The sequence below is a fragment of the Myotis myotis genome, unplaced genomic scaffold, assembly GCF_014108235.1.
Source record: "Myotis myotis isolate mMyoMyo1 unplaced genomic scaffold, mMyoMyo1.p scaffold_m19_p_3, whole genome shotgun sequence".
Lineage (NCBI taxonomy): Eukaryota > Metazoa > Chordata > Mammalia > Chiroptera > Vespertilionidae > Myotis > Myotis myotis.
Genome location: NW_023416335.1, coordinates 22081216 through 22096275, shown reverse-complemented (window position 1 = coordinate 22096275; position 15060 = coordinate 22081216). Strand labels below are relative to the sequence as shown.

General features: G+C 37.0%; 1 protein-coding gene across 1 annotated transcript in view; it reads right to left on the bottom strand.

Moving 5' to 3' along the window:
- ADAM32 (ADAM metallopeptidase domain 32) overlaps window positions 1–15060 on the bottom strand; it is a 99413-nt gene that overhangs the window by 60364 nt on the left and 23989 nt on the right. Inside the window, exon 10 of the mRNA XM_036297235.1 lies at window positions 9741–9822. Within this exon, the coding sequence (XP_036153128.1) occupies window positions 9741–9822 (82 nt within the window). The remainder of the gene's footprint in view (window positions 1–9740; window positions 9823–15060) is intronic.

Genomic DNA, 15060 nt, shown 5'->3' with positions numbered 1-15060 from the left:
ATGAGGTATCATCTCACACCTGTCAGAATGGCTATCATCAACAAATCAACAAACGACCAGTGCTGGAGAGGATGTGGAGAAAAAGGAACACTCGTGCGCTGCTGGTGGGAATGCAGACTGGTGCAGCCACTATGGAAGACAGTATGGAGTTTCCTCAACAAACTGAAAATGGAACTCCCATTTGACCCTGTGATCCCACTTCTAGGAATATATCCCAAGAAACCAGAAACACCAATCAGAAAGGATATATGCACCCATATGTTCATAGCAGCACAATTCACCATAGCTAAGATCTGGAAACAGCCTAAGTGCCCATCAGTAGATGAATGGATTAGAAAACTGTGGTACATCTACACGATTGAATACTATGCTGCTGTAAAAAAGAAGGAACTCTTACCATTTGCAACGGCATGGATGGAGCTGGAGAGCATTATGCTAAGTGAAATAAGCCAGTCAATGAAGGAAAAATACCACATGATCTCACTCACTCATGGATAATAGAGACCATTATAAACTTTTGAACAATAGATACAGAGGCAGAGCTGCCTCAAACAGATTGTCAAACTGCAGCGGGAAGGCTGGGGAGGGTTGGGGGGCAGGAGGGATCGGGGTAAGAGATCAACCGAAGGACTTGTATGCATGCATATAAGCATAACCAATGGACATAAGACACTGGAGGGTAGGGGCAGCCAGGGGATTGTTAAGGGCGGGGGAAAAAAAGGACACATATGTAATACCCTTTGTAATACTTTTAGCAATTAAAAAAAAAAGCATCCTGGTAACAAACAACAATGAAAACACAACAATCCAAAAGCTATGGGACACAGTGAAAGCAGTCTTGAGAGGGAAGTCCATAGCTCTCCAGGCCTGCCTCAAAAAACAAGAAACAATGATAACAAATTATCTAACCCTACAACTCAAAGAGTTAAAGAGCAACAAGAAAAGCCCAGTGTAAGCAGAAGGAAGGAGATAATAAAGATCAGAGCAGAAATAAATGATAGAGACAAAAAAAATCAATACGAAAGATCAAAGAAACCAAGAGCTGGTTCTTTGAAAGAATACACAAGATTGATGAACCTCTAGCCAGGCTCTCCAAGAAGCAGAGAGAGGCCCAAGTAAACAAAATCAGAAATGAAAAGGTGAAGTAACAACCAATCCCACAGAAATACAAGGGATTATAAAAAAAATACTTTGAGCAATTCTATTCCAACAAACTGGACAACCTAGATGAAATGGACATATTCTTAGAAAAATACAAGCTCCCAAAACTTAATCAGGAAGAATCAAAAAACCTGATTAGGAAATTGAAGCAATAATCAAAAATCTTCCAGAAAAAAAAAAAAAAAAAGCCCAGAGCCAGACAACTTTACAGGGGAGTTCTACCAAGCATTCAAAGAAGAACAAAAACCTATCCTCCTCAGACTATTGCAAAAAGTTCAAGAGGAAGGCACACATCCAAGCTCTTTCTATGAAGCCAGCATTACCCTAATCCCAAAACCAGATAATGACACCACACAAAAAGAGAACTACAGGCCAATATCCTTGAACATAGATGCTAAAATCCAACAAAATTCTAACAAATCAGATCCAGCATTACATTAGAAAGATCATACACCATGACCAAGTGGGATTTATTCCAGGGATGCAAGGATAGCACAATACCCACTAATCAATAAACATGATATATCACATAAACAAACTGAGAGACAAAAATCACATAATCATATCAATTGATGCAGAAAAAGAATCTGACAAAATCCAACATGCTTTATTTATAAAAACTCTCAGCAAAGTGAGAATAAAGGGATCACACTTCAACATAATAAAAGCCTTATGTGACAAACCTACAGCCAACCTCATACTCCCCTTACAACAGAAACAAGACAGGGATGCCCACTTTCACCACTCCTGTTCGATATAGTATTGGAAGTGCTAACCAAGTGATCAGACAAGAAGAAAAAATAAAAAGCAACCAAATTGGAAAAGAAGAAGTAAAACTGCTCTTACTTGCAGATGACATTACACTGTACATTGAAAACACCAAAAATTCCATCAAAAAACTATTAGACTTAATAAATAAATTCGGCAATGTAACTGGATACAAAATTATCACCCAGAAATCTATGGCCTTTTTATACGCCAATAATGAACTCACAGAAAGAGAAAGTAAAAACCAATCCCATTTACCATTGCACCAAAGAAATTAAGATACCTAGGAATAAACTTAATTAAGGAGGTAGAAGACCTGTACTCAGTAAACTACAGGATATTGAAAAAAGAGATAGAGGAAGACATAAACAAATGGAAGAACATACCATGTTCATGGATTGGTAGAATCAACATCATTAAAATGTCCATACTACCCAAAGCAATCTATAGATTCAATGCAATCCCCGTTAAAATACCAACAGCATATTTCAAAGACCTAGAGCAAACTCTCCAAAAATTCACCTGGAATAAAAAAGGACCCCGAATAGCTGCAGCATTCTTGAGAATGAAGAAAAATGTTGGAGGGATTACAATACCAGATATCAAGCTATATTACCAAACCACGGTTCTCAAATCTGCCTGGTACTTGCACAAGAACAGACATATAGACCAATGGAACAGAACAGAGAACCCAGAAATTGACTCAAGCCATTATGCTTAATTAATATTTGACAAAGGAGGCAAGACCATACAATGGAGTCAAGACAGTCTCTTCAATAAATGGTGTTGGGAGGGTTGGTCAGTAACATGCAAAAAAAAAAAATGAAACTAGATCACCAACTTACACCATATACAAAACAAAACAAAACAAAACAAACAAACAAAAAAACACCTCAAAATGCCTAAAGGACTTAAATGTAAGACGGGAAACCATAAATATCCTACAAGACTCCATAAGCAGCAAAATAGCAGACATATGTCGTAGCAATATCTTTACTGATACAGCTCTTAGGACAATGGAAACTAAAGAGAAAATAAACAAATGGGACTACGTCAAAATAAAAAGCTTCGGCACAGCAAAAGAAACCATCAATAAAACAACAAGAAAGCCCACAGCATGGGAGAACATATATGCCAATGCTATTTTAGATAAGGGTTAAATCTCCAAAATTTACAGAGAACTCATACAACTTAACAAAAAGAAGATAAATAATCCAACCAAAAAATGGGCAAAGGACCTAAATAGACATTTTTGAAAGAAGACATACAGAAGGCCGAGAGACATATGAAAACATGCTCCAAGTCACTAATCATCTGAGAGATGAAATCAAAACAACAATGAGATACAATCTCACACCTGTCAGAATGGTTATCATCAACAAATGAACAAATGACAAGTGCTGGAGAGGATGTGGAGAAAAAGGAACACTTGTGCACTGCTGGTGGGAATGCAGACTGGTGTAGCCACTGTGGAAAACAGTATGGAGTTTCCTTAAAAAACTGAAAATGGAACTCCCATTTGACCCTGTGATCCCACTTCTAGGAATATATCCCAAGAAACCAGAAACACCAATCAGAAAGGATATATGCACCCCTATGTTCATAGTAGCACACTTTACAACAGCTAAGATTTAAGTGCCCATCAGCAAATGAGTGGATTAAAATCAGTGGTACAGCTATACAATGGAATACGTCGCCGCTATAAAAAGGAAGAAACTTTTATCATTTGTAACAGCATGGATGGAACTGGAGAGCATTATGCTAAGCGAAATAATCCAATAGGAGAAAGATAAATGCCACATGATCTCACTCATATGTGGGATATAATGATCAACATAATCTGATGAACAAAAATAGATCCAGAGACAAATAGCAGGGGAAGGTGAGAGGGGTAGAGATCAACCAAAGGACTTGCATGCATGCATATTAGCGTAACCAATGGACACAGACTCTGGTGGGAGGGAGGGGGGGAGATGGGAGTCAACTGGGAAAAAAGGAGACATATGTAATACTTCAAACAATAATAAAAAAAAGAAAGATTATCTTAGTTATTCCTAACTCTTTGCATCACCATAAAAATTGTAGTTTTAGTCTATCAATTTTACACACTCAGACACCTGCTAGGATTTTTATTTGGGACTGTATTCACCCTGTAGGTCAATTGGGGGGGGGGGGGTCAGTGTCTTTATAATATTGTCTGCCAGTCCAGGATGTTAGGCACTGTAATAATGTTTTGTTTCTTCTGGATAGTCTTACACAGTATTTGCTAACTTTTTACTTCTAAATTTATTTTTGTTTTAATTTGTTTGTTGCCAGTATATAGAAATACATTTTGTTTTGTTAAGTTTAGCTCCATTTACACTTCTCCAACCCATATATTACTATGTGTATAATTTTAATGTAATGTTAAATGCAGCTACAAACACGATTATAAAATCTTAGTGATTAAATATACTCACATAAAGCCCTGTGTAGATGTTCCTGTTTGTCGGTGGCCTAACATATGCTCATGCTGAAATAATTACTTATTGTGCTCCTGTCCTTATTTATGTACTAAAGGCCCGGTGTATGAAATTTGTGCACATAGGGAGGGGATCCCTCAGCCTGGCCTGCACCCTCTGGCAATCTGGGACCGCTGGCTCCTAACCACTCCACCTGCCTGCCTGATCACCCCTAACCACTCTGCCTGTCTGACTGATCTCCCCTAACTGCTCACCTGCCTGATCGCCCCTCACCACCTCTGCCTCAGCCCCCACCGTGGCGGCTTTGTCTGAAAGGATGTCCAGAATGACGTCTGGAAGGTCATTCAGCTGTCTGGTCTAATTAGCATATTACACTTTTATTATTGTAGATTTTTCATTAAGCTCACCAGGGGAAAGGCTCACATAAGCTTTAACTGCTCCAACCAAGAAGTGACACGCACTGCTCCTATTCATGGAACATGGCTCCCTCTTTTATGAGGTCAGAGAAATGTGGTCCCTAAACTGGCACACACTTTCCAGCCACAGCTATGTTGTCAGACTGTCACCTATGATACATTATTGTCACTTGTTTGAATTTAATCTTGTGTCTATTTTAATCTCACCAGACACAACTATTATTGATGCTTGCAGGTCATATTCAAACTATTTTTTTTATTACTCTTCATTCCCTCTGACTCTCAGATCCCCCATTTAGAATCACTTTCCTTTTTACTAAAGAATGTGATTTATAATTCTTCTTAGTGATAATGGACTGTTGGCAAAGCAGTGGAGGCAAAGAAATTAACAGGAAAAAATGGAAAATAAGGTGATAACATTAATTCCAAAACTACTGATAAGCACAAGAATGTTCATGATTTAAACTGAAGTAATTAAAATATAGGTATTTCCATATTGGGTAGAGAATATTGATCCAGTTCTAGCCTATTTACAAAAAAATACTCCTGAATTTCTAGGATTCAATGCAGTTGCATGAGACAGAAAATTCAAAATAAAAATGACTTAGAATAGAAAGAAATTTCTCACACATATGAAAGAAGCGTCTTGGTTTTCAAGGATCTGAGCTCCTTCCAGCTTCCTATTCCATCTTTCCAAAATGAGGCAATTATCTTCATATGTCATTTTAAACAGCAGATTCAAGAAAGGCCACAATGAAGAATGGGTACCACCCCTTTAAAGAAGCTTCCTTGAAGTTACAAATGTTATTTCTGCTTTCATAACATTGGATGAAACTTAGAAAAAACTAGCTACAAAAATAGCTAAGAAATTAAGGCTTCTATATGAGCAGGAGTATTGCCTTATCTAAAAGCAGAGGTTCTTGTTCTTGGTTTCCGTTTGTTGTTGTTGTTTTTTAAAGATAATATGGAGATTGGAAGAGGTATGTATAGGAATGTTTATTAAATATTGTTTGCAATAGAAAAAATAGAAACAACCAAATGCTCAGGAAAAGCATAAAGGTTATAATGATGCATATTTATCACACAACAGTGCAAAAAATTAGACACAAAGCATTTTGAGTATAGTAAAACTACTGTGTGATACTGTAATGATAATGTATGTCACTGTCCATTTGTCAAAACTCAGAATGTACAACACCAAGAGTGAACATAATGTAAATTATGAACTTTGGGTGACTGCAATGTGTCAATGTGTTCATCATTTATGACAAATGTACCACTACGGTGTGGAATGTTAATAATAAGGGAGGGTATAGAAAAATCTCTGTACTTTCCTCTCAATTTTGTTGTGAATCTAAAATTTCTATTAAACATGAAGTCTTGCATAATACTGAGGAAATAAGGGTATTGGACTTCCCTGTTATATTATAAGTCTTAAATACTTACCTCCAGTCTGAAATTATTTTTCCTTTCCTTGGATTCCTACAGATTTTTGTCTCTTTCAACAATATAATCTGCCTTCTATTACAAAAATATGCATGCTATTCATCCTTGCCATTAAACCCCTACTATGATTAGGTGTCCATAACTAAGGACAGAAATAATGATATGAATAGTAGTGATGATAATAAGAGCATAATCCTCTTACTATGTGCCATACTTTAATGAGCTTCATTGATTTATATTCACTTAATCACATTGCATAGTCACCTGTATATGTTCATTAGATCTAATAGCACTTGAAATAAAATTATCTGTGAAATTAAAAATAAATAAAGTCATTAAAAATTAACTAAAAGTCCATGTGCCTGATGAATAAATCTCAAAATTATAAGTGGAAACCAAAATTTAAATAGCAGTATGACATTAAGATACAATTTGTATTATGCTTAAAGCATAAAAACAATTCTTGCTTAGAAAAATACTCAATTGTGGTAGAGCATAAGAGCTATTAAACAAAGAAATATAAAGGTTTTGTAAAAGTATAACTATAAAAGCTTTGTGAAAGAATAATTCCTGAATTAGTCTCCTTCAATTATTCTCTTACACGCAACCTGAGCCACTCATTCTAATAGTTCACACCCTAAGCCTTGTCAACAGATCTTTATCAATAACTGTGACCCCTGCAAAAATGTCTCTAAAGTGCATCCTGACCACCTAATTTCTTTCCTGATCACTCCTCTAGCACCTCAACTCCAACAATCGTGTACCCATCAGCATATCCCAACCATCATTCATTTCTCAATCTCCACTGCTCCTTACTTCCTTATTGACTTCTCTCCTTCCTTAACCAGTTCAAATTCTCTTAAAACATCCTGAAGTTGCCTTGCCATTCTTTCACTTCAAAATGACTTCACAAAAACATAATACATTAATCTTCAAAATGCTAAGATAGAAAGATCTGAAAACTAGGATTTTATACCTACCCAAATTATCAATCAAATATGATGGGAAAGCAAAGATATTTTCATTAATAAAATAACTCAATGTTTACCATTTATTCACACTATTTTTAAAAAACCTCAAGAGTTATTCCAGAAAAAGAGCAAACAATTCCAAGGAGAAGAAGAGGAGGTTTAATTTTCTGTGGCAGTAGGTTTTGCCCATAGAAGATAGAAAAAATTAAGAAGCTGTTAGACCCTGATGCCTAAAAGATCCTCCTCTGTCAAAGCTCTTTGCTAGTATCTATATATATAAAAGCCTAAGTGACCGTTCAACTGTTTGACCATTCAACTGGTAGCTATGACACACACTGACTACCAGGGGCATAGGCATGGAAACATGGAACAGACTGATGAATCTCAGAGGGAAGAGGGGAAGGGGGAAGGGTGGGAAGAGATTAACCAAAGATCTTTTATGCATACTAGAGGCGTGGTGCACGGATTCATGCACCGATGGGGTCCCTCAGCCTGGCCTGCAGGGGTCGGGCCAAAACTCACAGTCCGACATCCCCCAACAGGTCCCAGATTACGAGAGGGTGCAGGCCAGGCCAAGGGACCCCACTGGTGCACAAATCCATGCGCTGGGCCTCTAGAAATAATATACTTTTTATTCAATAGTTAATATTATTTATATGTTCAAAATATTGTAAAATCCTATCTATTGGTTTAATTATTAAATCAACCTGTATATAAAATACTAAAGTTCTATAGACAATGGATATGAGAAGTGTACAGTTATTTTACATCTCTTATTTTTCATAGCACAAAATAAATGGACATTGTCTAAGGTAAATGGGTACTACTTAAATAGTAAAATATAAATAGCAAAAATATAAATATTAAAAAGCATATGTATAATATGCATTATATAATATGTATATATACATATAATAGGTAATACTATATTTTAATAAATATTTTTATAAATATTAAAATAATAACGATATCCTATATAATAAAACCCTAATATGCAAATTAACCAAATGGTGGAATGACCGGTCTCTATGACATGCACTGACCAGCAGGGGGCAGACGTTCAATGCAGGAGCTGCCCCCTGGTGATCAGTGCACTCCCACAGGGAGAGCGCCACTCAGCCAGAAGCTGGGCTCATAGCTGGCAAGTGCAGCAGTGGTGGCGGGAGCCTCTCCCGCCTCCACAGCAGCACTAAGGACCCCTCGGAGGATGTCTGACTGCCAGCTTAGGTCTAGGCCTAACCCAGCAAGCAGACATCCCCCCATGGGTTCCGGACTGCAAGGGCTGAGGGACGCCCCCCCACACACACACACACACACACTCCAATGCACAAATGTCATGCACTGGGCCTCTAGTATATATAAGAGTGGGCTAAATATGTATCGTGATTGCTTCCTGAATGTGAAGAGGCCAGATTATATGAATTTCCTTATACATTCTCATGTACTTTTAAAAATTGACATGAGCCCTAACTGGTTTGGCTCAGTGGATAGAGCGTCGGCCTGCAGACACAAGGGTTCCAGGTTTGATTCCGGTCAAGGGTATGTACCTTGATTGCAGGCACATCCCCAGTAGGGAGTGTGCAGGAGGCAGCTGATCGATGTTTCTCTCTCACTGATGTTTCTAACTCTCTATACCTCTCCCTTCCTCTCTGTAAAAAATCAATAAAAAATATTTTTCATGAATAAAATTATTTTCTAACTTAAAAATTTATACAGTACTTAAACTTGATTTTTTTAATATATTTTTATTGATTATATTGATTTCAGAGAGGAAGGGAGAGGGAGAGAGATATAGAAGCATCAATGATGAGAGAGAATCATTGATTAGCTGCCTCCTGCATGCCTCCCACTGGGGATCAAGCCTGCAATCCAGGCATGTGCCCTTGACTGGGAATTGAACCGTGACCTCCTGTTTCATTGGTTTCTGCTCAACCACTGAGCCACCCCAGTTGGGCTTAAACTTGTTTTTTGAAAGAACGAATAGGTTGGGTAAGTGACTTAACAATTATTTCACCTTTCTATGATGCATCTAATTGTACCAATAATTTATTTATATAAAATATTTCAGTATTATAAATATTTAAAATACACATAGAATTTTATTCTAAATACTATTTTAAATATTTTGTAAATTTTTTATTATCCTTTTTATCATTTGCTTTTAATTTGAAGCTATTTTATCTATTTCTCCAACTTTCTCTCTATAAGCAAAATTCTACTCTGATTACAGAAATTTCTTTGCAGATAATTTTTCATGATACACTATTCTATATATTAAAGAATGCATACACACTTGATATTTTTATTTCACTTTAACTTCTAAATAATTGCAACAAGACACTTGTTCTACAGAATACATTTCCTTCTGTACACTTCAAATCTTCTTTTATACTTCAAAATTTTAAGTTATTAAAAACAAATGCAGTTTCCAAGTGTAAATATAAGTGTAAACTATATAAAATAATGCTATAATATTGGGTAATTTTTAAATATATAATTTTAAAATAATTACACACCAAAACAATCCCTGCAGAATACTGAGCAGTACACATCTTTCCGGGAAATGTTGCTCCCACGTCATTTGGATAATCTCTATACCTAAATAAAATAAGTATACATTAATAATTCATTTCAACAAACATTTCAAATGTGAGAATTCCTGCTAATAACTTGTCTATAGTCATAAAATCCTAGTCTGAAGCAAATTGACTTCCATGTGTACTTAACTGTTTCAAATTAAGGTTTTCTTAATTAAATGAAATTAAGCACTCTGGATTTCTAGAACATATCCAATGAATCCAAGTTTTGTTGGTTTCCTTTACTGTTCTCATCACAGTTGGTTTAAGTCTACCAAAGCCTTTAATCAAACATTTTGATTATAAGCATTTTTCTGAATGACAATAAAAACTAGTTTTAATGTATGGATTGAAAATATTCACTGTCATGTAGAAAAGCTCATCAGTTTCTCAGAGGAATAAGTTTCTTATCCTACAATTTAATACTATTTCTGCTTTGAGTAAGAGCCCATACCAATCATTATGTAATAACAGCACTATTTTAAGAGATCTACATAAGTTATTCTATTTAATACTCAAATAAACCAGTGAAATATATTATTTTATATTATTTTTATCCCCACTTAAAAAAATCAAACATCAGATGCTAACTATGGTAACGTTCTCAATGTAGCACAAATGATAAGTGCCACTAAAAGACTGGAATGTAGACAATCTGAATCCAGATCCATACTCTCAAACACAAGGTATACAAGCTCCAAACATAAATGTCATCTTTAGAGCCCCAATCAAAAAAAAATTCCAGGATATGTGTAAACAAGCTTGGTATTCAATTCTCAATGTGAAGTGCCCCTTTGGTGTCAACTGCACTTTACTTCACAACTGCATGGTGTATCCACTGCTGCCTTATTATGTCTCTCTGCTATTATTTATACCTAACCCCTCCAGCACTTGTTTTCGAGTATTTGCTCCTAACACCCAACCTTGGCTTTACATTCCAATATTGTTTACACTCTTTCTTCGTCCAAGATAGTTCTCTATTTAGGTAACTCCCCACCCCACCACCACCAAAAAAAATGTATGCATACCTTTGATGAGCTGGACTCAAGAATAGTTTTTACTTAATATTGCCCACCACCTAGTCTCCACATCAAATCAGTTGTCAAGATCTAATGTTTTACTTCTTCAATGTTTCTGCTATCCTTAACCTCCTTCAAAGGTTCAGCTATAGTTCCTACTATGAGCATACATACACTTTATATGTAAGTGCATAGTTTTTTAAAATAACCAGAAATTATTTAATCTTATTGATTCCATAACCTGGAATGTTTTAAACCTCCTTATATGAATTTAAGTGTGCCTAACTTTGCCTTCCCACTTCTAATTACCACTTCTTTAATTTGAGTTTTATATGTTACTTTGAATCACTCCCACCCACCCACCCATCTTTTGTTCCCTTGTAAATTACAAGCAAGTGGAGATAATGTACTAGTATTAATCTTATGGACTGGCATAGCAAGATGGCAGAATTAGAGTTTTCAGCCACCATGTCCCCACAGAAACAAAGGTTATAACAACCACCCACCAACGAGAATAACTTTGTGAGAGTCCAAGAGTCCAGAGGAAAGGTCACAGTGCCTCACTGGGGTGAGAAAAAAAATCCAAGAATAGCTCTAGCCAGTTCAGCTCAGTGGATAGAGCTTCTGCCTGCGGTCTGAGGGGTCCTGGGTTTGATTCCGGTCTAGAGCAAATGCCTAGTAGTAGCTCGATCCGCAGTAGGGAGTGTGCAGGAAGCAGCCAATCAATGATTCTCTCTCATCACTGATGTTTCTACCTCTCTCCCTCTCCTTTCCTCTCTGAAATCAATAAAAATATATATATTTTTAAATCCAAGAACAGATGCTCCAAAGAAGGTAAGAATAGTTTCAATGTAGTCATGTCACCATTCCCCCAAAGCAGCACAGCTCAGAGCTAAGAAAGATGCCCTCAGCCATTATTTCTCCCACAAAAGAGACTATACATTAGGTCTCAGAACAAACCTCAATAAATTCAAGAAGGCTGAAATTATATGAAGCATTTTTCTAACCACAATGGCAGGAAACCACAAATCCACTATAGAAAGGAAATTGAAAAAATACAAATCCATGGGGAATAAACAACATCCTACTAAACACCAATATATCAAAAAAGAAATCAAACAGAAAATCAAAAACCACCTTGAGACAAATAACAATGAGAACACAACATTCCAAAATGTATGGAATGCAGCAAAAGCAGTTCTAAGAGGAAAGTTCATAGCTATACAGGCCTACCTCAAGAAATGAGAAAAATCCCAAACAACAATATAACTTTCCAACTAAAGGAAACAGAAAAAGAAGAATAAACAAACACCAAAGTAAGTAAAATAAAGAAAATAATAAAGATCAGAGTGAAAATAAATGAAACAGAGACTAAAAAATAGGAAAAATAATCAGTGAAACTAAGAGCTGGCTTCTCTAAAAGGATAAATAAAATTTACAAACCTCTAGCCAGGCAAATCTAAAAGAAAGAGAAAGAGAACCCAAATAAATAAAATCAGAAATGAAAAAAAGGAGATATTTCAACTGATACCACAGAAATACGAAGGATCATTAAAGAAGACCATGAAACAAATTGGACAACCTAGAATAAATGGATAAATTTCTAGAAACATATAACCATCCAAGACTGAACCAGGAAGAAACAGATAATCTGAACAGGCCAATGAAATTGAAGAAAAAAAAAATCCCAAAAAACAATAGCCCAGGTCCAAAAGGCATTACAAGTGAATTGTACCGAACATTTAAAGAAGAATTAATATAAACCATTATCAAACTATTTTTCAAAAAGGAGAGGAGAGAACACTTCCAAACTTATTTCATAGTCTGCATTACCCTGACACCAAAACTAGACAAGGACACTATGAAAAAATATACGTATATAGGACAGTATCCATGATGATCATAATTGCAAAATTCCTCAACAAAATATTAGCAAATTTAATTGAATGTTAGTATATCAAAAGGATCAATATCATGGTATATTCCAGGGATTATTCCAGGGATGCAAGGATGGTTCAACATTTGAAAACAACAAAGTGATAATCCATATGAACAAAATTAAGGATAAACATCATATGATCATCTCAACATATGCAGTACAAGCATTAGAGAAAATTCAACAGACATTATAGCTCTCAACCAAGTATGTATAGAGGGAATATATCTCAACATAATATAAGCCATATATGACAAGTCAACAGCTGATATACTTAAAAGTGAAAAACTGAAAGCTTTTCCTCTGAGATCAGGAACAAGACCAGGATGCCCATTCTCACCAATGTTATTTAACATTGTATTAGAGGTACTAGCCAGAGCAAGTAGGCAAGAAAAATAAAAAGCATATATGTATTTGAATTGACCCATTCATCATGATATAATGATCTTCTTTGGCTCTTATAGCCTTTGCCTTAAAGCAGCGGTTCTCAACCTGTGGGTCGCGACCCCTTTGGCGGTCGAACGATCCTTTCACAGGGGTCGCCTAAGACCATCCTGCATATCAGATATTTACATTATGATTCATAACAGTAGCAACATTACAGTTATAAAGTAGCAATGAAAATAATTTTATGGTTGTGTCATAACATGAGGAACTGTATTTAAAGGGCCAGAAGGTTGAGAACCACTGCCTTAAGTAAATTTTGTCTGACAGAAGTATAGTTAACCTAGAATTCTTTTGGTTTCCATTTTCATGGAATATATTATTCCATCCCTTCACACTCAGTTGGTGTGCATCCTTACTGAAGTGAGTCTCTTGTAAGCATCATATATGTGGATCTTGTTTTTTATACATTTAGCTATTCTTTTGAGAGAGATTTTATTCCATTTACATTTAAAGTAATTATTGATAGCTACGTACTTATTGCCATTTTATTCATTTTTTTTCTGGCTGTTTATAACTCTTCATTTCCTCTTCTCTTACTCTTTTTCTTTGGGATTTATTTTTTTTATAGCAGGATACTTAGATTCCTTTTATCTTATCCTTTGTGTACATATTATAGGTTTTGGCTTTGTGGTTAGCGTGAGACATAAAACAACTTATATTTATAACAGTATATTTTAAGATGAAAACAACTTCAGTTTATACATATCGTGAGACTACATTTTTGCATCCTCCATCACATTTTATGTTTTTGGTGTCACAATTAAATCTTTTATCTTAACAAATTATTGAAGCTATGATTGTTTTTACTACTTTGGTCTTTTAACCTTCATAAGTAGCTTTGTAAGTGATTAACACCATCCCTCCATCTTTACAACATTATATCAAATTTGGAGATACATAGATATATATCAGTGAGATTTAAACTTTCATATGTTTTCCTGCTATTAATTAACTAGAGGCCCGGTACATGAAAATTTGTGCACTGTTGGGGGGTCCCCTCAGCCTGGCCTGCCCCCTCTCACAGTCCAGGAGCCCTCAGGGGATGTCCTACTGACAGCTTAGGCCCACTTCCCCGCCCACCCCCCTCCAGGAGGTGGGGGAGTGGGCCTAAGCTACAGTCTGGCCACCCTCTGGGGGAGGCAACTGGCCGATCAGGGGAAGGCACCACCCCACATCACCCCCTTGCTGCTGCTGCCTCTGGCCTCCCTCTGCAGGAAGCAACCCTGCGATCAGGGGAAGGCGATGTCCCATCACACTTCTGCTGCTGCCAGTGATGGCCACGAGGCTGCCTGAGCCACGGCCCTCGAAGCCACTGCAGCTTGCCTGAGCCTGAGCCTCGGGCCCTCACAGTAGCAGCCACCATTGGAGGCTTGCCTGAGCCTCTGGCCGGCCCGGGCAGCAGCAGCTGCCATCAGAGGTTTGTCTGAGCCTCGGGCCAGCCCTGGGCAGCGACAGCCGCCATCCACTCCCCTGATGCACCTCCTGGTCCAGTCCCTGCCAGGGCCACAGTGTCAAGTTCCCGGCCATCTGCACGTGCCTCGCAGCTCACGCAGCCCCGCCCACCACAGGAGCCACTGTGCACGCAGCCTCCTAGTGATCACTGGTTGCGACATAAGGGTATCACAGCATGAGGGAGTGACGACCACATAGGCTTTTATCAGTATAGATACCCTTTCATTTCTGCTAAAGATGTTCCCTTTAACGTTCTTGTGAGACCAGTCAACCAATGATGATCCTTAGCTTTTGCTTCTGAAAAACGTCTGTTTTCTACCCTTCCTTCCCCTCTGCCTTTGGAAGAGTCAGAAATAAATAAAATTCCCTAAATAAAGCTACATAATTATCTCAGGTCTTTGTTTTC